The 22,614-nt window shown below is 39.0% G+C and overlaps 1 protein-coding gene across 2 annotated transcripts; it reads left to right on the top strand.

Annotated features, from left to right (window-relative positions):
- The first annotated feature begins 254 nt into the window (after positions 1-254).
- On the top strand, positions 255-22,494 carry LOC111565331 (sarcoplasmic/endoplasmic reticulum calcium ATPase 1). 2 transcript variants are annotated; one of them, XM_023265362.3, is made up of 26 exons: positions 255-415; positions 514-650; positions 1,600-1,617; positions 2,261-2,343; positions 5,726-5,830; positions 7,501-7,639; positions 8,787-8,867; positions 8,956-9,041; positions 10,289-10,444; positions 10,747-10,888; positions 12,282-12,448; positions 12,541-12,629; positions 12,712-12,814; positions 12,908-13,039; positions 14,273-14,398; positions 14,553-14,771; positions 14,883-14,994; positions 15,078-15,301; positions 15,409-15,629; positions 16,523-16,725; positions 17,113-17,198; positions 17,354-17,487; positions 18,984-19,101; positions 20,027-20,144; positions 20,808-20,852; positions 22,195-22,494. In XM_023265362.3, the coding sequence occupies exons 2-25, from the start codon at positions 533-535 to the stop codon at positions 20,810-20,812; spliced, it is 2,985 nt and encodes a 994-aa protein (XP_023121130.1). In that variant the 5' UTR covers positions 255-415; positions 514-532; the 3' UTR covers positions 20,813-20,852; positions 22,195-22,494. The 2 variants fall into 2 exon arrangements, with proteins under 2 accessions (XP_023121130.1, XP_023121129.1); XM_023265361.3 differs by lacking the exon at positions 20,808-20,852.
- The last annotated feature ends 120 nt before the right edge of the window (positions 22,495-22,614 follow it).

Here is a 22,614-nt window from a genome sequence, read left to right as displayed (position 1 = left end):
TGTCGTCTCATTCAGGAAGCCTCCCTGCTTTGTCCCGGCCATGCACGCTCTCTTATCCACATCTTATTTCCAGCTTGCTGGGCAGCAGACCCCTCTGCAGTTGTTGCCCACCCCTCCTCACCTCCCTCTCTGCCTATTCTTTACCACAGGGCCATCCCTGCCCACCGATTTGTGACGTCCTCATCCAATGAGGGCTGAGTGCATGGGGGGGCAACGCACCAATGAGGCCACTTTTTCAGCTGTATAAAACTTTTCGGGACAGTTTGCTGGGTTGCACTTTCTGTCAGTCCGGGGCTCCGAGAGGAGAGAACAGCCCAGAGAGAGAGAGAGAGAGAGAGAGGGGGCAGAGAGAGAGCAAGTGTGAACACAGGGGGGTTGCCAGTTTCTTATCCCAATCCCACACTTCAAGAAAGTGGTGGGTTGAACACAGTTTCACTGAGTTGCAGTATTCAGTAGGCCTGGCTGGGCCGCTCAGATTGATATTTCTGTGGGGTTTTTTTCTGTGTCCTGAAGCCTCTCCGTTTCAGCAAGGATGGAGAACGCACACACCAAAGAATCACCGGACGTTCTGTCCTACTTTGGCGTCACTGAAGACACCGGCCTGACACCTGAGCAGGTGAAGAAGAACCTGGACAAGTATGGCCACAACGGTGAGAAGGATGGATGACTAGAAGGAGCGGTTGGATGGAGAGTAGCAATGAATGGACTGATGAATAGTGGGATGGGAAGGAAGACATTACACTGGTTTTGGAGCGAGATGAGGAGGAAAACACAGAGTACCTGAGGGTTTGACAAGTTAAAATGTCAGAAACAGACACTGAGAAAGAGGAGGTGAAGGAGCAGAAGTAGACTGACAGATGAAGCAGCGCTCTGTGTGATGATGGTCTAATTAAGGGAAACTATCTAAGAGACACAAAGAGGGAGTTATGTTTGTGCAGCAGGTGCAGCAGTGTCTCCGGTTTCTGACAACTGCTACTGGTTTCAGTTTTGATTGATAATTTGCATTTTGAGAATATTTAAGCCCGAGAGTTCATCCTTGACTCAAGGTCATCTTATAATCTCTTGTCTCAGGGCCTTCCTCAGAGTTTGCTCAGTTGTCACAACTCACTGATCTTTGTATAGAAGCTGTCTGCAGAAAGAGGCAGTGAAATGCAAACTCCATGGTCAGCAGCTGTATCCCAGAGGCCTGTTTCACTTTATCTTGTCACAGCAGGTGTAAATATCGCTAAATACAGCTCCACCATTGGGACTAAGTGTCCCAGTAAGCCATGGCCCTGAAAATGGGACATCCTAAGGGAACAGAGCCATCGTTAATGGTATTAATTACACCTGTGCTCCGTGCAACAAACATTTAATTCACTGGAGAATCTTCCAAATAGTAAAATGAATGGCAGAAATTGTTTTGTGAGCATGCATGTTGGGGTAAATTTTAGTTTCACAGTTGCATTAAAGGCTGCAGTGACTCTATTTTGTGCAGAGATTGAATTTTCTCTGATGAAATATACTGTTAATTGTGTGTTTTAATTTCTGTTGACCTGGCTACACATTTTCACTTCCTACGATGCGCCTCATTAATACTCTGTCTCTCTTTACCAACAGAGCTGCCAGCGGAGGAGGGTGAGTCCACTTTAAGCCTCAGACACCTGCTTTTCAATTATTAATGTCTGAATTGTCCAGTTGATCATCTTTTAATGTTGCACCATACGGACACACCTGTTCCCCTCACTTCCTGTGATGACAAGTCATTTGTTAAACACCTGTCATTGGCCGTTTCTAATGGTTAGGGATAGACACTGACCCAAACAGCTAATAATATGTCCACACCACACACTGTTAAAAAAATGAGTCCATCCATTTCTGTCAAAGTGTCACTGTAACTGACAGAGCATGCACAAACAAGGCAACATGGCATCCAGCTTTGTGAGTTTATACATAGGAAGATGTAGAAAAATAAGCTTTATGTTGCGATGTTCAGGTAAAACTAATTATCACATATCAAACTGCAAATGCATATTCACAGAAATTGCTGACTTAATTAAAGTTGCGTAATATTTTCATAAATATATAATATTTATATATAAATATATATATATATATATATATATATATATATATATATATATATATATATATATATATATATATATATATATATATATATATATATATATATATATATATATATATATATATATATATATATATATATATGTATAACACAATTTTAACATTGTGATTTCCTGCATGTTCTCCTCATCAGGAAAGAGCATCTGGGAGTTGGTGGTGGAGCAGTTTGAAGACCTTTTGGTCAGAATCCTGCTGTTGGCCGCCTGTATCTCTTTTGTGAGTTCATTCACACTTTGATTTACATGATACAGGACATCTGCATTTGTAATATTCATGATGTTAAAGATACATGATACAGTGTGTGTATGCACGGAGCCTGCAGATGTTTCAATTTGTCATCTTATGGTGAAAAAAAGTTCTAGCTTGGATGCTGTTTTAACCTATTTTACATTTGCTTTCCTTCACTGCATCCATCAGAAGTTAATCAGACAAAACACTCCACTAGTATGAGATGCTAGTGTCAAAGCCAAAGGAAGGGAATTAAACAAAATGAAATTGAAAGTCCGCATCAGTTTGAAATAGTTTTTCACAAAATGTAGCCCTTTTTTATATTCCCCTTCTACAAGGTTGTGTCATTCTTCACTGCCCCAGAATATGGAAAGTTATTTTACAGAATTTGAAGTTTTAGAGTCCTTAAATTTGAGTTTATAATATTATGTTTGATCAGGTTGTGTATTTGATCGATACAGCACAGCTTTATTGCAAAAAAAAGAGGAATTTAGCAGGTGGGAAGGTGGAATCAACAGTTTACACCCTTAAGCTCAGACTATTCACAAGCAGCTCCACCAATCAAATATCAGGTTTAGGTTATATTAGAGTTAAAAATTGGATGAAAAATATAATCAAGGATGAATTTTGGTGAATATTGGTTGCATTTTTTGTGTAGCTCATATCCAGGTTCTGCTCTTAAATAAGATAAAAACACTGAGCGCTGTCTGGGAATTTAATTTTGTTTATAATGTGGAGAATGAAAGTACATCATTGCAATGGGAAAGAGAAGTACCAATGCAATCGCTTTAATAGTGAAAACAAACTCTTACATTATCCCCTTTTGGCTTGTTGAAAATTTGTTTTTAAGTTTAAACTGTATGGTCCAGTGTTTTATACTATGTAGGAAAGCTGAGTCCATATTTCCAAAGACGAAAACCCTTTAAGGGTGTCAACATATTTCTCTAGTTGGCCTTAGAGCTTTTGACCTTTAGGCAAATCTACCATAATTATGCCGAGCTACATGAAAGTTACTCTGCTAACACGAAGTACTCAGTGCAACTCATAGATAATAAATGATAACCTAAGAGCTTGTGATTCATTTTACTTTACTCACACTGCACAAACAGAAATTAAACAGAACTAATAGGAATGGACCAACTACAAAAGAGCTCATTCAGGGCACAATAATAAAGCAACTGGCAGTGTGAGTTAGCTGCAGTCCTCAGTGATGAGTTGCATCTTTTCTGACCTCTCGGCTGTTTTTCTTTGTAATCACACACACGCACACTGGGGCTGACAAACACAGCGTGTACATCACCGAGTTATTAAATTACATTTGGACCCGCTCTCATTTACACAAGGAATCTCTCTCCCTCCCCGTCGCTCTCTCCGAAACAGTTTTGTGGAGGAGAGTCGGTTGCTCACATTGTCTTAATCCTCGATCTCTGCCCTCCGGCCTCCCTGTACAGCTGTCACTATGGCCTTAGAAGGCCTGGCTGCTGCATGTGTGTGAAGCAGAGGGAGAGAGTAAGATAAAGAGAAAGACAAGGGAGAGAGAGAGTGGCAGTGTGTGTGCATATATGCATGGCGGGAGCTTTATTTTAAGAAAGTCTCAAGCCAGGACGAGAAACTGTATCCTTGGACAAAGGTCAGGGATGGAAGGAACGAGGGATGGCTTGCAGCAGCATGAGAGAGCGAGAGGGCGAAGGGGGGAGCCGGGGATTGGGTTGCACAATGGCATTGTTTGTTACAATGTCAAACGAGAGCAATAGATTCAGAGTCGTATATGGTTTCTAAAAGAGAGAACACTAAATACTGCAAATACACGCTCATCCTATTCATACACACTGGAATGTTGTACCGCTGCGACGTGCTGACAGGCTCTGACGCTCATCCTGGAGATCGATTGCGTCTTTGAAGAGAAGCAGAGTGAAGACAGACTGAAGGGAGCAAGCAAGGCTGCTTTATTAAAAACAAAAGGGAAAAGATGTGAGGCAAATAGAGAACATTTAGATGTTCAGGAAAACAAGAGCAGGATGGGAGGGATCTGCTCTTTTTTCTCCGGTTCGGTCTTTGCTCTGCTGGTCTGCAGCTAATCTGTGTCAATGTCAACACAAAGCCTTTCCGAAACAGAGCTGCGTTAGTAACATGGGACACACAGGTGACACACACGTGTTCCACTATAGGTTTGGAAAAGAGTCACATGGACGGGAAAGATTTCGCACATAGGATGACATAAGATACAACAAAGTGAAATGTCACTCGATCCAGCGAAGGGTCATAAATAGCTGCTCGCCGTGCCAAATTTACGTTTGTGTTTTATGCTAGTCAGCAGTAAAAGATAATACTGTCACCCCAAGCAACAGGTGCACAACAAACTTTAAGACACAAAGCAGCTTAACAACAGCAATAATGTATTATTTTAACTCTAAATGGAAGTCAACACCATTACACGATTATCCTCTTTGACCCTGAGACCCACCACTGGATCCAATAAATTAGAAATTATTTAAACCAATAGAATTTTACAGATGCTTTATGGAAAAAAATGTAAAATAAAGCATCATACAGCATATACAAAACCATTGTTTTTTGGTCTATTTTACTCACTTTATGTATTTTTAATGCTTATATTTACAGGAAAAAGTGCAAAAGTCCCCAGAGTCAGAAATGAAGTCTGTAAATTGCTATTGTTTAGTTATTTATTTGCTTTTTGGCCTTTAGTCCAAAACAATATTCATATTAAAATAATTTAAAACCAGAGAAAATCAGCAAATTCTCATTTTTCCTGCTTCATCAGTGGCTTTAATGATTAGTTTGATAAAAGCTCTTTATTTTTTGCCAACGGGCTCATCATTTAATTGGCTGTTATTGCAGCACATCATGTAGCTTTACAGATAAGTCAGGACAGAATGTTGTTTTAACTTTTAGGAGGAAAATCATAGTTTAAGTTGGAGATTTGTACATCCAAATTGTCTATCTATCAAGCAAATAGCCAAGTAATTATGAAACTGATTCATTTTTCATTCATTTTAGTAATTTATTCGGTGCAAATGTTAAACACTAGATATGTTTTAGTCTTACAAATGAGAGGATTTGCTTTTATATCATTGTAAAGAGAATATCTTTAGGCTTCAAACAGTTGGTAGTTGGAAAAAAAACATTTTCTAGGAGTAATAATTATCTAATCTACAAGTTGCAGCTTTGCTCTCTTCAGTTGTTCTTCAGGTTTTTTGTTAACAGAAAGTAATGGTTAAGCAAAATTTCAGGGATTAAAGTTGGAAAAATTTCAGTAGCTCTTCATCGTCAGACTTCACAGAAACATCACAAATTTAAAGTAAATGTCATTCAAACTTGGATTCTAATTTGCATTAATTCTCCCTCTCAGGTACTGGCTTGGTTTGAGGAAGGCGAAGAAACTGTCACTGCCTTCGTGGAGCCCTTTGTCATCCTCCTCATCCTCATTGCAAATGCTGTCGTCGGAGTGTGGCAGGTCAGTAAGCAGATACACATACGGGAACAATTGCAATCACAAGGACACATACCTGCTCCCTGAATGCTGTCTTTTACACACACACACACACACCTAAATAGACTCTTATACTTAGTAACAGTCACACACAATAAATCACGCATGTCGGCAGCCCTTTCAGGCCTTGTGTCCTTTACGGAGAGCACATGCTCCTTCCAGAGGGGCGACTGGGATCTCAAAGTTCAAGGGAAGCCAGAACGAGAGGCATGATGTCAGCAGGAGGTGAAAAGGTGGAAGGTTAAGCCAACAGGGTGGGTTGACGGACTGGGACCTGTCCTGCCTTGAAGGTTTAAACTGCTTCATTACAATACGCACCGTGCAATCCACAGTAAAAATACAGAGGGACGATCACGTTACCAAAGGCCCGGGGTGTGTGCGCTGTGCATGTGTGGGGTTCATATCAACCCTGCGGCAGTCATTTGGAAACTATGCACAAGGATTCACACATGGGGGGTATGGAGGAGAATGGAGAGGGGGAGGGCAGCTGGCATAAGTTGGGCTTTACACTTTGAGGTGGTTGAGGTTCAGCCTTGGAAGAAACCACAGACTGAACTGAGCATCAGCCTGATCAAGCTGTTTGAGTTTTGAGGCTGGTTCCATTTGAGGAGGCCACAGTGCAACATGGTGTCTTAAACAATTGTACATTTTAAATCAAAATTGAATGAGCTGGTAAACCTGCAAACCTGTGCAGTCTATGAGTGCATGGAGAAGCTCCTACAATCTCTTTATTTGTGCTATATATATATATATATATATATATATATATATATATATATATATATATATATATATATATATATATATATATATATATATATATATATATATATACATATATATATATATATATATATATATATATATATATATATATATATATATATATATATATATATATATATATATACATATATATATATATATATTTCCTTCAGAATATTTGTCACCTTATGTACCTTAATATGGCAAAAACATCAGGAAAAAGAATCCTCAGTGCAAACCAATGACCTCACACAGTAACTTGGATTCAAGTTAAAGGACAACTTCATAGATTTCACATGTTAAAATCAACTTATTGGTCACAAGTCGTATATAAAACAATGCATTATGGAAAGTTTAGGATTCTTGATTTGGATACACTGGCCTCTGCTACATGATTTTCTTTACCATACCCATGTTAATCTCACAATAGTTCAACAGTCCCTTTAAATCAACAAAAATATTTACTGTAAGCTTCACAAAGTTTACCTGTGTTATACGTTGAATAAATGCATTGTATTTTGCACATAGTTTACAATCTGGGGATCTTGGATGTCGCAGATACTTCTGGGGGTAAAGAAATGATGAATAAAGTGAAAACATCATTCTGGTTGAGCTTCTTCGAACCTACAGACATATTAAAGTCGGGGGCAACTGTACTATGTTTTGTTTGGGTTATTTTGTCCACCATGATCAATAGATTGTGTAAAGCCATGAGACTCATATGTTAAATCTCGCTACCTTCCTTTTCAGATACTCCTTAACAGGCTATATTTTTTTATTTTATTTTGATATCTTGTAATTCTGCCTCTATGCATTGCATTTTTACCTCTATGCCCAAATGACCGCATGTTTTGTTATGTGTGCAACAGGAGCGCAATGCAGAGAGCGCCATTGAGGCCCTGAAGGAGTACGAGCCTGAGATGGGGAAAGTTTACCGGGCGGACAGGAAGAGTGTGCAGAGGATCAAGGCCAGGGAGATCGTTCCTGGTGATGTGGTGGAGGTTTCCGGTAAGATTCACTGGAGAGAGCTTTCCTTTAAATGCAGCACTGATAAAAATCCATTCAGCCACCTGGTGAAGGAAGCAAAATCTTGATTTACCCCTAGATGATATAACACTCTCTACTCACATTAAAGCAGATTCAAATGAGGACACATGAAGCCTTTTAACTTCAGAGCAATCAAGTGTTTTGCAAGGACCAAAACATGTCAGCAATCTGTAGTTGAAATGGGCTAAAACGCTGATCCCAACCGACTTCTTTACATTCTACATAATACATGCAAATTCTACTTCATGTGCAGTTTCTTAATGCAAAGGTAGCATGTAAAATGTATTAGCATGCATGCAACAAAGCTGGATTGAAATATCTCAGAAAGCACAATAAGCAGCATCAGGGAAATTAAATTATAGGATATTTTTTGTATTTTACATGCATACAGTGCATACTGTAGTGAATACTGCATCACAGAAATAGAACACATTTTAATTTTTGACACAAATAACTAAAATGCAGTGAATCTTGGCAGCTTTTCCAAGACTTTTCAGTAAGTACAACTTGCAAAAACTTCCTAGTTTAAATGATTACTGATTGAGCAGAAAGCAAAAAAAAAAAAAAAAAGTGGCTGATTCAGTCTGATCTCTTTGTTGGAACCCCTAATTTAACATAAAGCATCCTGCAGCTGCTGAATAACTGTACATTCACATATATATATATATATGTGTCAGTACATGGCTATCAATGTCCTTGAAAATAAATGTGGCCCTTGTAAGGCAGGCGAACCGAAGGAACTTTCTGTGAGATGAAAAAAAAGAAAACCTCAAGAATAAATGTACTTAACATCACTCCTCTGTCTGTCGCTGTCTCTCTGTTTGCTGTACACCTGTTCATTTCATTTCACGGCCTCCCCAAGGTCTCCCTCTCCCTCTGACTCTCACTGTGGTGTCAGTTTTCAACAACAACACTATCTATCCAGAGTGCTAAAACCAGTCAATCAACCCCGCCGCTCCCCCTTCCTCCTCCATCCTGCAGATTTTTATGAAGCCTTTTGTACTGTGATGCCGCCAGATAAACAAATCACTGCAAAAGGAGCTTAAAAGTACAGATTTTGTTAGTAAAATGTCGCTTTCTGTGCATTTCTGGGTTGTGTGGACACTAGTTGGTGACAAAGTTCCGGCTGATATCAGGATCATCTCCATCAAATCTACAACTCTGCGTGTGGACCAGTCCATTCTTACTGGTATGTACTTCATCAAACACTAAAAAATTTGATCTTGTTGATGTTCACCTCCTTCCCTGATCTCTCAACCCAACGCTTATATCTGCAGGTGAGTCTGTCAGTGTGATCAAGCACACAGATGCTGTTCCAGACCCCCGAGCCGTCAACCAGGACAAGAAGAACATGTTGTTCTCTGTGAGTCCTTTTCCATCTTTTCCCCTTCACTTGACTTTTTTTTATTTCCATCAACACCTGACAACACCATCTTTTTTTTCTTAGTAACACTTCGCCTTCCTCATTCACCGAACAACCACTACAGCAGATATTTTATATTTGGAAGAGTTGGGAAAGCACAGGTGGAACTAATAACAATAAAAAATGTCGACTTTTAACCATCACACCATAAGAATTAGAGAGTTTGAATGTAGAATGGCACAAAAATGTATTAACAGCATGGGCAAAAACATTGATATAAAACACTACATATTTAATTACAGAATATTATTGTCATTTTATTTCAATGGGCATGTTATTTAAGAAAGCAGAAAAATGGCTGTCTAGATAATATAGTAAGATTAACCATAAGATTATGAAGAAAAGCATTAAATTGATAGTACGAGCACAACCACTTTAATAAAGACCTACATATGTATAAGTTACGCAAAATCCAAAAATAAACTCTATAAAAAATGTTGTACATATTCTTTAAAAAAAAAAAGAAGAAGAAGAAGAACGAAAAAAATATTAGGAAAATACTTAAAATGTTTGTTGGTTTGGTCATTTACAGATACTGTCTAGGAGTTAACTGACATTTCTATACAATGTCAAAAAAGAGAAAACTGTTTTTGAGAAGACATTTTGACATTTTGGGGGGTAGAAATGACAAAATTAATGATGGATGCTTTTTATTCAAATATTTTTGTTGCAAAAATGTGTTATGATGTTATTTTATCAGCATCACAGGATTTATACCCTCTTTTATTTCAATTACTACTAGATAAATCACATGTTAATATAAACTATCTGTTTAATAAGCAAGAAGAAAAACAACTCTACTGAGATACACTGCAATATTTCATTATATGTTGTAGTCAACACCTGCAACCGAACACCATGCTACACCATGCTAACATGTACACAACATTAACATGCTGTAATGTTTACATGTTCGCCTCCTCAGCTTAGCATGGTAATATATTCTAATTAGCATGACACACAAAGCACAGCTGATGCCGATGCTAATGTCATTAATTGTGTAGCACTGGACAGATTAAACTTTTGACTTGATAATGGAGGAAAAGGAAAAGTTGTTAAACATTTTATTCAAAACCATAAATGCCATATTTATTATTAGGATTCATCCTCTGAGCACCAAGAATGGAATGCTGTCCGTCCAGATGGATCAAACAACTTTCTAAAGGTCGTCTCCATCTCTTGTTCAGGGTACCAACATTGCTGCTGGTAAAGCCACTGGTGTTGCTGTTGCCACTGGCGTCTCCACTGAGATCGGTAAGATCCGTGACCAGATGGCTGCCACCGAGCAGGAGAAAACCCCTCTGCAGCAGAAACTGGACGAGTTCGGAGAGCAGCTCTCCAAGGTGGGTGAGACCTCCTTGGACTGTATCACCTGCTGGTTTAATTTATTCATATTATAAACCTGCCTTCCCTTTTTTTGGTTCTTGAAAACGTTTCACTTCTTATCCAAGAGGAAGTAAGATATGGAACATCTTCAAGGGCAACAAAAAGAGAAGTCCAGCTGCATTCTATTTAAGCTTTTATGATTACCATGACCTGGATGACTGAGAATGTACACAGTTGAATAAACATTTTTAGGCATATTAAGCATTAAATTTAGATATTTGCATATTAACAAGCATCCCTCCGGCTGCTTGTCCTCCAGGTTATCTCTCTCATTTGCGTTGCTGTGTGGATGATCAACATTGGCCACTTCAATGATCCCGTCCACGGAGGCTCCTGGATCCGCGGTGCCATCTACTATTTCAAGATCGCTGTGGCTCTGGCTGTGGCTGCCATCCCTGAAGGTAAGCCCTGGGGATCAACTTCTGTCTGGTTGCCCAAGCACATTATCATATCCACTATTATTGTTGTGTAGCTCGACTATATAATGCTGCTTCCAGGTTGATAAAAACTGTCTGTGAAGCCCAGGTGACAGTGTTTGGTGGATTTAGGATAATAGCTACTTCTTCAGTTTTCTGACATCTGCTTTTCCCAATAAAATCGTAAGAAAGCATCTTCATGAGGTGACCAAACCCCTAAATTGGGATCTTTTTTACCTAACAGAAGTAGCTGTTAGGCACTGACAGGAAGCTTTACACAATTTTAGTCAGGATTGCTCTCCAAGATTAGATAAGAATTGGACACTAAGCCAGTGAATCAAGAGCTTTCACTGAGCATCATTATTACACTTAGTCCAACTGATTTCTTACTCAAACATGTTTTTTAGCCACTCAGGTGACAAAAGGACCCTAACTACAACTCTAACAATCTTCCAACTGTTCTAATATGTGGGTTTCCACAGAGTTTAGCAAGAACCAAGACCTTTTTAATACCACAAAGAGCATCATATGGACCAAAATATGAAAGTATGGAGTCCTATAGGGACAATTTGGCCTGCAATTATGTGTTAGAAATAAATGTGAAACTGATACAGAAAAATGGCAGAAAATGAATGGATGGGTAGATGAAAATATGAAAAATCTGAGAAAAAAACAAGACAAAATGCTCCTGCTTGTACAGTCCATTGTAATGTGAGCTTTATTTGTGTAGTTTTATAGCTATTTAGCTTCTAACATACAAAGAAATTATAACAATCTTTACTGCAGTTGCAAAAGTGAATTCAAAACTTTCTATATACTACATTATTTCTTGTTTTGGTTTTTTTGCCTGATGAATGTAACTGATTATAATTTCCTGGAAAAACACTCCAATTGTTTGCCACTGGCGTTCCTCCCCCGTCACACCACAGTCAGCTGTAAACTGTGCCAATGCTCATCAGAGACCACAGCCTGACACTGCCAAAAGGACAACATCATCTGCAAACACAGATGCCATGATAATGTCACTAAACTGGCCCCTCTCCAGACCTTCTCCACACCATTGTCAGGGCTGCTTTTTGCCAAGAATCTGAACACTCATCTCCCCTTCGTCCAAGTGCAGGAGGACTGAATGGCTTGCAGCAGCCCCTCCCTCAGGAATGGTTCTGGAGAACACAGTAGTTTGGGTGTGCTCCAGCCAATGTGTTAAGGACAGTGTAGGGACCATCGCTATTTGTCAGCCAGAAGTCCAGGTGGACTCGTCAGATCATTTGTTCTTGCCACTTGAGAAGTCCCTCGTGTTTTGTTCAACTTTCACCCTGTTCTCGATGTTTTGAAGCAGCCTGATTGTGTATTTTACACCACCCTCTGTCCTTCACAGGCCTCCCCGCTGTCATCACCACTTGCCTGGCTCTGGGAACTCGTCGTATGGCCAAGAAGAACGCCATTGTCAGGAGCCTGCCCTCCGTGGAGACCCTGGGCTGCACCTCAGTCATCTGCTCTGACAAGACTGGTACCCTCACCACCAATCAGATGTGTGTAACCAAGGTGAGTCTATACGCACAAATACACACATTTTCAGTCAAAAAGGAGATCAGATCAACTGTATAAACTGTGTTCTTTGTCGTGCTTCCGTGTAGATGTTCATCATTGATAAAGTCGATGGTGAAAGTGTTTCCCTCGGACAGTTTGACATTTCAGGCTCAAAGTACACCCCGGAGGGAGAAGTGTAAGTGATGAAAGAACACACATGACCAACATGACTATAAGCTACACAATACTGACTATTTTTGTTGATCTATTTCTACCAGTACAAGGAACGGCTCATTAGTGAAGTGCGGACAGTACGACGGTCTGGTTGAGCTGGCGACCATCTGCGCTTTGTGCAATGACTCTTCTCTGGACTACAACGAGGTCTGCAGAGCTTTCAGGATCTTCTGTGCTTTTGTGTTTACAGCTTTAAATGTCCTCAATTTCTTTAATTCATTCTGTGTCTCCACAATGCAGTCCAAGGGTATTTATGAGAAAGTGGGTGAGGCCACTGAGACAGCCCTCAGCTGTTTGGTGGAGAAGATGAACGTGTTCAACACTGAAGTTCGTGGTCTGTCCAAGGTGGAGAGGGCCAACGCCTGCTGTGCTGTAAGTCCATGAAGATCTCTCTGGTCATATATATATATATATATATATATATATATATATATATATATATATATATATATATATATATATATATATATATATATATATATATATATATATATATATATATATATATATATATATATATATATATATAGTGTAATTGAAGTTTTTGCAGTTTCAAAGACTTTAAAATCAAGTTTTTAATCTTGTTAACATGTCCATATGGTGTCTTTTATATAGTCCAGTCAGCAGTCATCACTATAACTGAGCATTTCCACTTTGAAACTGGAGTTTACCAATGATCGCCTCTAAAACACAGTTTCAGAATCCAAACAACAAACCCAAATAACCAAAACTGTCAGTTGGATTTTTCTTCTTCTTCACAATGTGGTTCAAACATGTATGGCTGAATTACTTCAATATTACAATTTGTGTGATTGTGTAGCATAAAGTACTTTAAAATGTTTGCACAGAGTCATAGTTGAGCTGGTGTGCTTGAGCTTAGCTGATAATCTAGAAGAATGATGTAGATTTTTAGGCAAGAAGAATTTTTTTCCTGAAAAAAACTCTAAATCATTGTCATTTTTATGCACTGCTGTGCATTTTTAGGTATTTAAATCGATGACCAGACTTTAAATTCACATATAGCAGCCGCATCCGTTTTAGAATTTTAAAAAACTCAATACCATCATCAGTACTTGTTTTTTTTTTATCAACAATGACTCAGACTACATTCAGTTGGTATTTTCACCTTTTAAGAGCAATTCAGTATCTTTAGAAACATTATTTTGGATTTACACTCAATAACTTTACAGCTATGGCATCTGTTTTCAGGAAAAGAACTCTAAAAACTAATTTTACAATCCTGCTTAGCAAACTGCAGATACATAGAATTATCAAGATTGTAGTGAAGAATATAAAGAAAGACATTTCCCTCAGGAGAAACAACAAAGACAAGTGACAGTGAATATTGGATTTACATTGATTTGGTTGCCAGAAATGTGGCATCAAATTAATGCTAATGTTGTTCATGGATGTGTAAATGAGCAACACATTTCTCATATTAGTCTAAAAGATGATAATATATCAGTAATGTTCAATACTTGTTTCCACTGCCACCTACGGTAGCTAAAAATTTTTTAAAAATACTTACGGTGGTTGGCTCCAGGTTGGTTTTTGGCCTTTTTAAACCTGCACCCTCAGTTTACCTTCTTTTCTTTCACTTGCCAGGTCATCAAGCAGCTGATGAGGAAGGAGTTCACCCTGGAGTTCTCCCGAGACAGAAAGTCCATGTCAGTCTTCTGCTCTCCTGCCAAATCTGCCAAAGCTCCTGTTGGAAACAAGATGTTCGTCAAGGTGAGTGTAACGTACAGAAAACAGCAAAAAATTTGATTCAATAGCCTCAGGGCCTCAGAAGAGATATGATGACACTGTAGTGAAAAAATCATGACCAAAAAGCAACATCTGTTTAAGAAATACATGCAAATTATTGTCTTTACTGTGCAATCAGGGTGCTCCAGAGGGTGTGATTGAACGTTGTGCTTACGTTCGTGTGGGCACCACCCGTGTGCCGCTGACTGGCCCTGTGAAAGATCACATCATGTCCGTCATCAAGGAGTGGGGCACCGGGCGCGACACCCTCCGCTGTTTGGCTCTGGCCACCCGTGACACCCCTCTGAGGAAGGAGGAGATGAACCTCGAGGACTCCACCAAGTTTGCAGACTATGAGGTGAGGCATTAGAACACTACAGACATGATCTGATACAAACAAATGATGATGCAGTAGACCATTTTCTTGCTAGCTCATATGACACTAAACTTTTTATTTTCCCATCTCCAGACTGACTTGACCTTTGTGGGCTGTGTGGGCATGCTCGACCCTCCTCGTAAGGAAGTCATGAGCTCCATTGAGCTGTGCAGGGCTGCTGGCATCCGTGTCATCATGATCACTGGTCTGTATAATTCTCACTATGATAATCTCACTGTAAAAGACATCAAGAAAATAATAAATCTTACGTTCTGTCCCCACCTCCAGGTGACAACAAGGGTACAGCTGTGGCCATCTGCCGCCGTATCGGCATCTTCAGTGAGGATGAGGATGTGACCGGAAAGGCCTTCACCGGCCGTGAGTTTGATGACCTTACCCCATACGATCAGAAGAATGCCGTCAGAAAGGCTTGCTGCTTTGCCAGAGTGGAACCGTCCCACAAATCTAAGATTGTTGAGTTCCTGCAAGGCTTTGATGAGATTACTGCCATGGTGAGAACAAAAAATAGCTTTTGTTGAATTTCTTATAGACAGACCCAGATGACTTATTTCAGGCTAACATGTTATTCCTCTCTGTTTTCCCCCTACCCTTTACAAAGACTGGTGACGGAGTGAACGATGCCCCTGCCTTGAAGAAGGCGGAGATTGGCATCGCCATGGGCTCTGGCACTGCCGTTGCCAAGTCTGCCTCTGAGATGGTCCTAGCTGATGACAACTTCTCTTCCATTGTGTCTGCTGTTGAGGAGGGCAGAGCCATTTACAACAACATGAAGCAGTTCATCCGCTACCTCATCTCCTCCAACGTAGGCGAGGTTGTATGGTGAGTTTGCTATAGCATAGGGACATTATAAGGGAAAAACCTACCGCTTAAACAATCCTGAATAGATCTTTGGGTGAGTTCTACAGCGGCAAAACACCTGCTTTGTAACAGCCAAACCAGGAAACATCAAGTCAGTTGTGTTGTTGCACTAATTCAACTGCAGTGTTGTGAAAATTTGTGCAGAAAATTCCTATCCACTGCTTTTTAAACATTATTTTGGGGTAAACTTTTTAATGGATTTCACTGATTGATCTAGACATGCAGGTTTTTTTGTCCCGCAGTCAATGAAATTCCAGTTATAGCTCTTCCCCATTTATTTAGATAGGACCTTGGTCTGGGAGCATTACAAAGATGGTTGTCGAATGGTGAAGGTTGCCTATAAGGACATGGCTTAAATTACACTCAAGTGATCTATTGAAGTCCCACTCCAGGCATTAATAAAATCTTTAAAAACACATCTCTGTTCATCCACATTACATGTAACGCTACATCTTTCCCTGTTCCACCCATCTCTCTGCCACTTGCTCAAATACTGAAATACTGTAAAATTACTTTACAATCTCAAGTTGGAATATTGGAATAAATCAGCCATATATGTTCAAACCAGAAACCAGATCTGAAGAAGAAGAATGATACAGAAGGCCTCCCCATGCAAGTTGACAGGATTGGTTCCTGAAGTTTGATGCACATGAAACCTTAGAAATCTGAATCCATGTGTTTTAGATTGCCATCAGTACAGTGCAGTTTCAGGGCAAAAATGCTTAATCATGGTGCTGTCTGCTTATTTCACACATCACACATCTGTTGGCATATAAAACATGACATGATGCAAAAACAAAACTTGATATTCATTCCATGGTAGTCATACACTCCTCCTCTTTTCACTCCTTCAGTATCTTCCTGACTGCTGCCCTCGGTCTGCCTGAGGCTCTGATCCCCGTCCAGCTTCTCTGGGTCAACCTTGTGACTGACGGTCTGCCTGCCACTGCGCTGGGCTTCAACCCGCCTGACCTTGACATCATGGGCAAAGCCCCCCGCTCCCCCAAAGAACCCCTCATCTCCGGCTGGCTCTTCTTCAGATATCTGGCCATTGGAGGTAGGTTCCTTTTTGTTTGTTTGTTTGGTCTCATCCACTGAAGAATTTAAGTTGCTCTGTCATATTTCCCAAAATGTCTTTCAAAGAGTTGTTAAAAAAACTCTCCCACTCATATAATCCCATGAGACTTAGAGCTCAATCTTTCATCACAACAGCATCTATATTTTTCATCCTAAAGATGCGGTTGTCAAGGTAACACATCCGCCTCCTGTGTATTACACACCCCACTACAATCTATTTCTTTAACAATGCCATCAGAAACTCTCTGGCAGCCTATAATATTTTTCCTTAAGATTTTGCATTTAAACATCTGTCACAGTTCCTATGGACAAATGTGGGTTTCTTTGGATGACAGCTGAAGCAGAATCTCGTTATCATCTGTTCCAGGTTACGTTGGTGCTGCAACTGTCGCAGCTGCCGCATGGTGGTTCCTGTACAGTGACGACGGTCCAATGGTCACCTTCCACCAGCTGGTTAGCATTAAACCTCTGCTATGTGTGAATTTTTCGTACAAAATATTTATGGTCAAATTGTTCCTTTTTTCAAGGATACCTAAAACACACCTTTTAAAAACATGCTTAATGAAACTTTAAAGAATGAGAATTGACATTTCCGTCTTCCCCATCAGTCTCACTTCATGCAGTGCAGTGAGGACAATGAGGACTTTGATGGCATCCACTGTGAGGTGTTTGAGTCTGCTCCACCGATGACCATGGCTCTGTCTGTGCTGGTCACCATCGAGATGTGCAATGCTCTGAACAGGTGTGACTACACTGTAAACCCATAGGGCATTGTGGGTACTTTCACTTGAGCACTAACCTCAACACTGCTAATGCTAACATTTTAAAATGCTGAATACATTTTGATAATAATACTTAAGTATGTGCTGATGGGCAATCACGTGTAATTAAATATTTGTCCATTGAAGGACTGAATACTTCCTCCTACACTAATTGTAGTTTTGAAATTGAAATGTCATCCAGACAGCTGTTTAGATTATTGAGTGCAGTCTTAAAGCCATGGTTATGTATCAAGATGCTGCCTAATATTTTACCTTTGAAAAACCAAAACCTGCCAGTGGACATACAAGGCATGTTATCTTTTTTTTTAATCACCAAAATTTCATTATTTATCAGAGTTAGAAATTGTAAAAACAGAATAAACAAGAAAGACACTCAGAGAGCGCAGTACTCCACCAAGGCTGCCCATTCCTTGTACCATATACAACAACTAAAATCTTTTACAAAATTTGTTAATCCAGAGTATAAGCCACATCCCTGACAAAATCTGGTCAATTGGTCCTTTGTCATTTCTGACCTCCCTGAAAACGTATTCTAAATCTGTTAATCCATTTTGGAGTAATGTTGCTAACAGACAGACAAACAGACAGACAGACAAACCAACGCTGATCGTCACGTAACTCTGCCGAGGTTCCGCCTCCTTGGTGGAGTAATCAATAGATGTTCAACTTCTTGACTGTCTCTGAATTATACGAGATGTGTGGTTCAGTGGGAAAATTAACCAAATCTGATCTTTAACTTCTGATATTTCTTCAAAAGATTTGACAATTTTTTATTTTATTTTTTTTTTAAATAAATCAGATTCTGTAATAAACAACCTTGGTGCAACTTAGAAGCCATTAGTGGCTCATCTGCGACCAGCATGTTACATGACAAAAATTCTCAGGTTTTTGAACTAGACTGAACTGCAGGCTGTGTTTAGCAAAGCAAATGAGAGACAAGTGTGAGAACAAACAAAATATGTAAATAGTAAATTATCAACAGTATGTAGAATCACCATTTTTTTTCAGAATTGGTAACACCATGAAAATATTCCTTTCTAAAAAAAATTGTAAATTAAAAAATTTAAGAAATTCAAGTTACGCTTTTTCTATTTTTGTGACTCACAGCTATTTTAGATTATCATACTGCTAGGCATTTTTGAGTTCTCTCTACCTCTGGCAATGGCTGTACTTTTTCCATAGAGGTTCAGGAGTTTATATTTCATTGAAAAATTAGCCCATTGTGAGGATGGTTAAAAACAAATTGCTGTAAGAGAGTTTCTTTCCTCAGTATTTACTGAAAAAATGTTTTTTGTTTTTTTTTTTAGCTTTACACCCTTGTGTATACATTTAATTTCATGCATTCACCTCCACACAGTCGCTCTTTCGTATGCCTTTGTGCATTTTCTGCCTGCATTAATGTAACCCTCCGCCGTCCCATCCATCCCCATGTCCCTCTTCCCTTCTCGCCCCCAGCTTTGTCTGAGAACCAGTCCCTGTTGCGTATGCCCCCCTGGAGCAACTGCTGGCTGGTGGGCGCCATGACCCTCTCCATGTCCCTTCACTTCATGATCATCTACGTCGACCCTCTGCCAGTGAGTCCGGCCTCCTACACTACAAGATCCATCTCCATCTACTCCTCTTTCAAACACACCCACCACTGCTTTTCCAAACCTCCATGTTGTGTCTTACATTCTCATTACTTAAATTCTTACAGATGATCATGGAACTAGCAGAGATAGGAGTTAATGTGGCACACAAACGAGCCAAGTTAAATTTAATTCAAATAGTGGGACAAAATAACAGTTTCTCCCCTCCCAAGATATTTGTGCTCTGTGACACTTTAATTTTTTATTCCACTTATATTAAAGATATTGTCATAATGAATATTTTTGGCTATAGTAAGGATCGGGAATTTAGTTAAATCTGCATTAACAACTAGTTTCTGCTTCTTTAGTGCAACTTGTACCTCAGTAGAGTGATACTGAAGGGCACTGACAGCACAATGTACAGTATTCCCACTATATACAAAATTGTATCATCAGCATAAAGACATTTCAACCAGATACAGAAGACACAATGCCATATAAAGAGTTAACAGCAAAGGCCCCAGGATTGAACCTTGCTGGACACCTTTTATAACTTTCACAAATTCTGATTCCAATAGTGAGTTAGTTGAAACCAGCAAAGAATTTCAATAACACCAATACGGCAAAATCCTTTAAAAATCAAGGCACGGTCGACTGTATCAAATGCCTTTGACAGATCAACAAAAAAAAACTGCACAGTGCTTCCTAATGAACAAGGATTATCATGAATTATCATGACCTTTGTGGTCACAGTGAGAAACATAGAATAGCTCAGACTGTTGGTATTCTTTAGAAGCGTCAAAAGGGTATTTATGGTAATATTATCTCTAGTGTTAGTAATATCTGTCTAATAGTATATACTGCATGTTTTTATTGTCAGTTGTGTATTTAGTTAAGTACTTTACCAAACTGCTGCTCCTCTTATCCACAGATGATCTTCAAGCTCACTCACTTGAATGTGGAGCAGTGGATAGTGGTGTTGAAGCTTTCCTTCCCAGTCATCCTCATTGATGAGCTTCTTAAGTTTGTGGCTCGCACATATCTGGAGGGTAAGCTGGAATTGTTTAACAAAGGCCTTCACATTTTTCTATCACCTTCAGTGAGTAAAACTGCTTGATACAGACAAAACAAATGTGTGGAGATATTTACAGGCAAACACTATGAGAAAAAGTAATCGTGTGGTACATAAACAGTCATCTTAAGGACTAAACATACAATAGTTTTTATGTTATCTGATGCATATCAGACTGTGAATTATACTGTGTAAATAATATGACATTTCTTTTTGGCAAATAATGTGCTAAATTTAACTAATATGCAGCAATTATGTGTAGCTACAGAAATCAGGAATAGCTGAAGTAAACAGAGCTATCATCAAAAACTATTTTTAAAATATGTGTATTTCTCATAACTAATCCCTCCCCAGATGGATTAGTTATGAGACTATGTGACTTAATTTTCCTTTAACAGTTCAACTGGTGTCGAAACATATGTTTGATTAATGAAATGTTATAGAATAATTCACCTCCCAAATAAATGTATTTAATTGTGCTTCAACTTTTAACTTTTTCTCCCTCTAATTTTTTCTTTAATTTCTAGCAGAGTTTTTAATTATTTTCCACCCTCTTTCCACTTAATCGCTTACTCTGATGGCTTCTAATTTTACTCTCCTTGGATGCTCTTTTTCATGGTTTCCCTTTCTGACATCCCAGTCTAAACCTGTTTCCCCCTCCTCCACACCCCTGTAACAAAACAAGGTATTCCCCTGACTCAAGCTAAAGGTTTAAGTTCTCTGCATCATGCATGTCTTCAAAAAAATTTCTGCATTAATGCATTTGGATCCCGAATGTAGCTGTGATCAGCTCAGCAGCCTGTCGTGAACTTCCAGTAGCAACCTACATAATAACTGTTTTCTGCATCATATACAGCCTTGCATATTTGTTTTGGTTTTTTTTGGCTAGAAGATGAAAAATGTAGATTTATTAGGCTTATATCTTTAAGTAGCTTTAGATAATACTAGAACTAGTGCAATGCTGGTTAGCATTTGCTGCTTTGACTCTGTTTTTATTGTAACCAATATTGTGCATGTTGCTAACAAGGATTACAACCCTCTAATATGTTTTATATGTTGCTTTCAATTTTTAGTTTTCCTATTGTTTCCCTATTTCCCTATTGCTGTCACATAGTGGGAAAAAGTAGCAGAGCCATAGCACTTTTTCCCATTGTGATGCAAGTGATGAACACAATAATACTAAAATTTTAAATACAAAGCTATCCTTGAAAGAAATAATGAATTGGACATTTGAGGGACATATTCATAGATTTTGATGTGAAGAGTTGATTAGATGAGAAGATTAATGGCACTTAAATGCTTGTCATTACAGTACATAAAGTAGGTGGTTGGAATCAGCAGTCAAATTCACCTGCCAGCACCTGTAATGTTCTCTAATTAACATGTCATACCTTGTTTGTTTAACATGTGCACATCCTTAAGTATAACTGTGACTATTTGCCTTTTTTGGGGGGGATATGACTCGATCTTGCTCCTTGCAGTTGCCTGGCAACAAGCAGACTCTAACTAACCAAGAGAAAATTCAGCATAAAACTCTGCCATTAAAAACTAGCAACTGTTGTTTCAACACTCACAGTGTTAATGGGTTTTAGAGGTGCTGATAGGTGGAGCTTGTTTCTTCAGTTTAATTCAATTTATATTATACGAATTCACAACATACAGCATCTCAGGGCACTTCACAAGCTGGGACCTGTGGATGTTGGATTTAGGGAGAAATCCAACATCCAAACTATTTGATCATGCACTTCGGGAAAAAAAGTCCCTTGAAATGGAAGAAACCTTTGGCAGAACCAGGCTCAGGAAGGGCAGTTATCTGCCTCAACCAGTTGGAGTGAGGGTAAAAGGGAGACAGATTCATAGCAAAAGCAGCACAGATCTTCTTAACTCTCGGCAGCCGAGCACAATACCATAGTTCCTCACAATGTCCAACTTCACTCCCTTAAACAAATGGACAATTTAGTCTAAATGCATTTCATTTTCTTTTTTCTTTACCTGAGAACTCACTAGCATTTGTTTTGTCCATCCAGGGAAAGTCTAGAGGTGAAGTGAGGAGGTAGAGATCGGCTGAAGCAGAGCGAAGCACTGAGACACAGAGGATGGAGAGAAAATGCTGAACGCTCTGAGTGAGAGCGGCCAAAAGTCACTTGATCAAACCTCAAGTGCCATGAATACAAAAGAAAACACATAAGCCATCTGAAAATACATTAAAAAAAAGCTGCAAAATATTTTTTTCTGTGTATGTACTGAAAATAATATATAGTGAAGAGTTATTAAAACTATTCTGTGTTTATTCTATTCTTAAAGAATAAAGATATGTATTAAAGAAATTGTCTGACTTGTTATTGATTTCATGAGATGTTTACCATCGTCTCATGACCTTGATGGACTACTTCATCTATTTTCAACAGGCTTTCTATCATTTTAAATAATTATTATCTTCATTTTCT

Source organism: Amphiprion ocellaris, chromosome 19 (genome assembly GCF_022539595.1).
Source record: "Amphiprion ocellaris isolate individual 3 ecotype Okinawa chromosome 19, ASM2253959v1, whole genome shotgun sequence".
Taxonomy (NCBI): domain Eukaryota; kingdom Metazoa; phylum Chordata; class Actinopteri; family Pomacentridae; genus Amphiprion; species Amphiprion ocellaris.
Note: the sequence above shows the minus strand (reverse complement) of the source record. Positions and strands in the feature narration are given on the sequence as shown.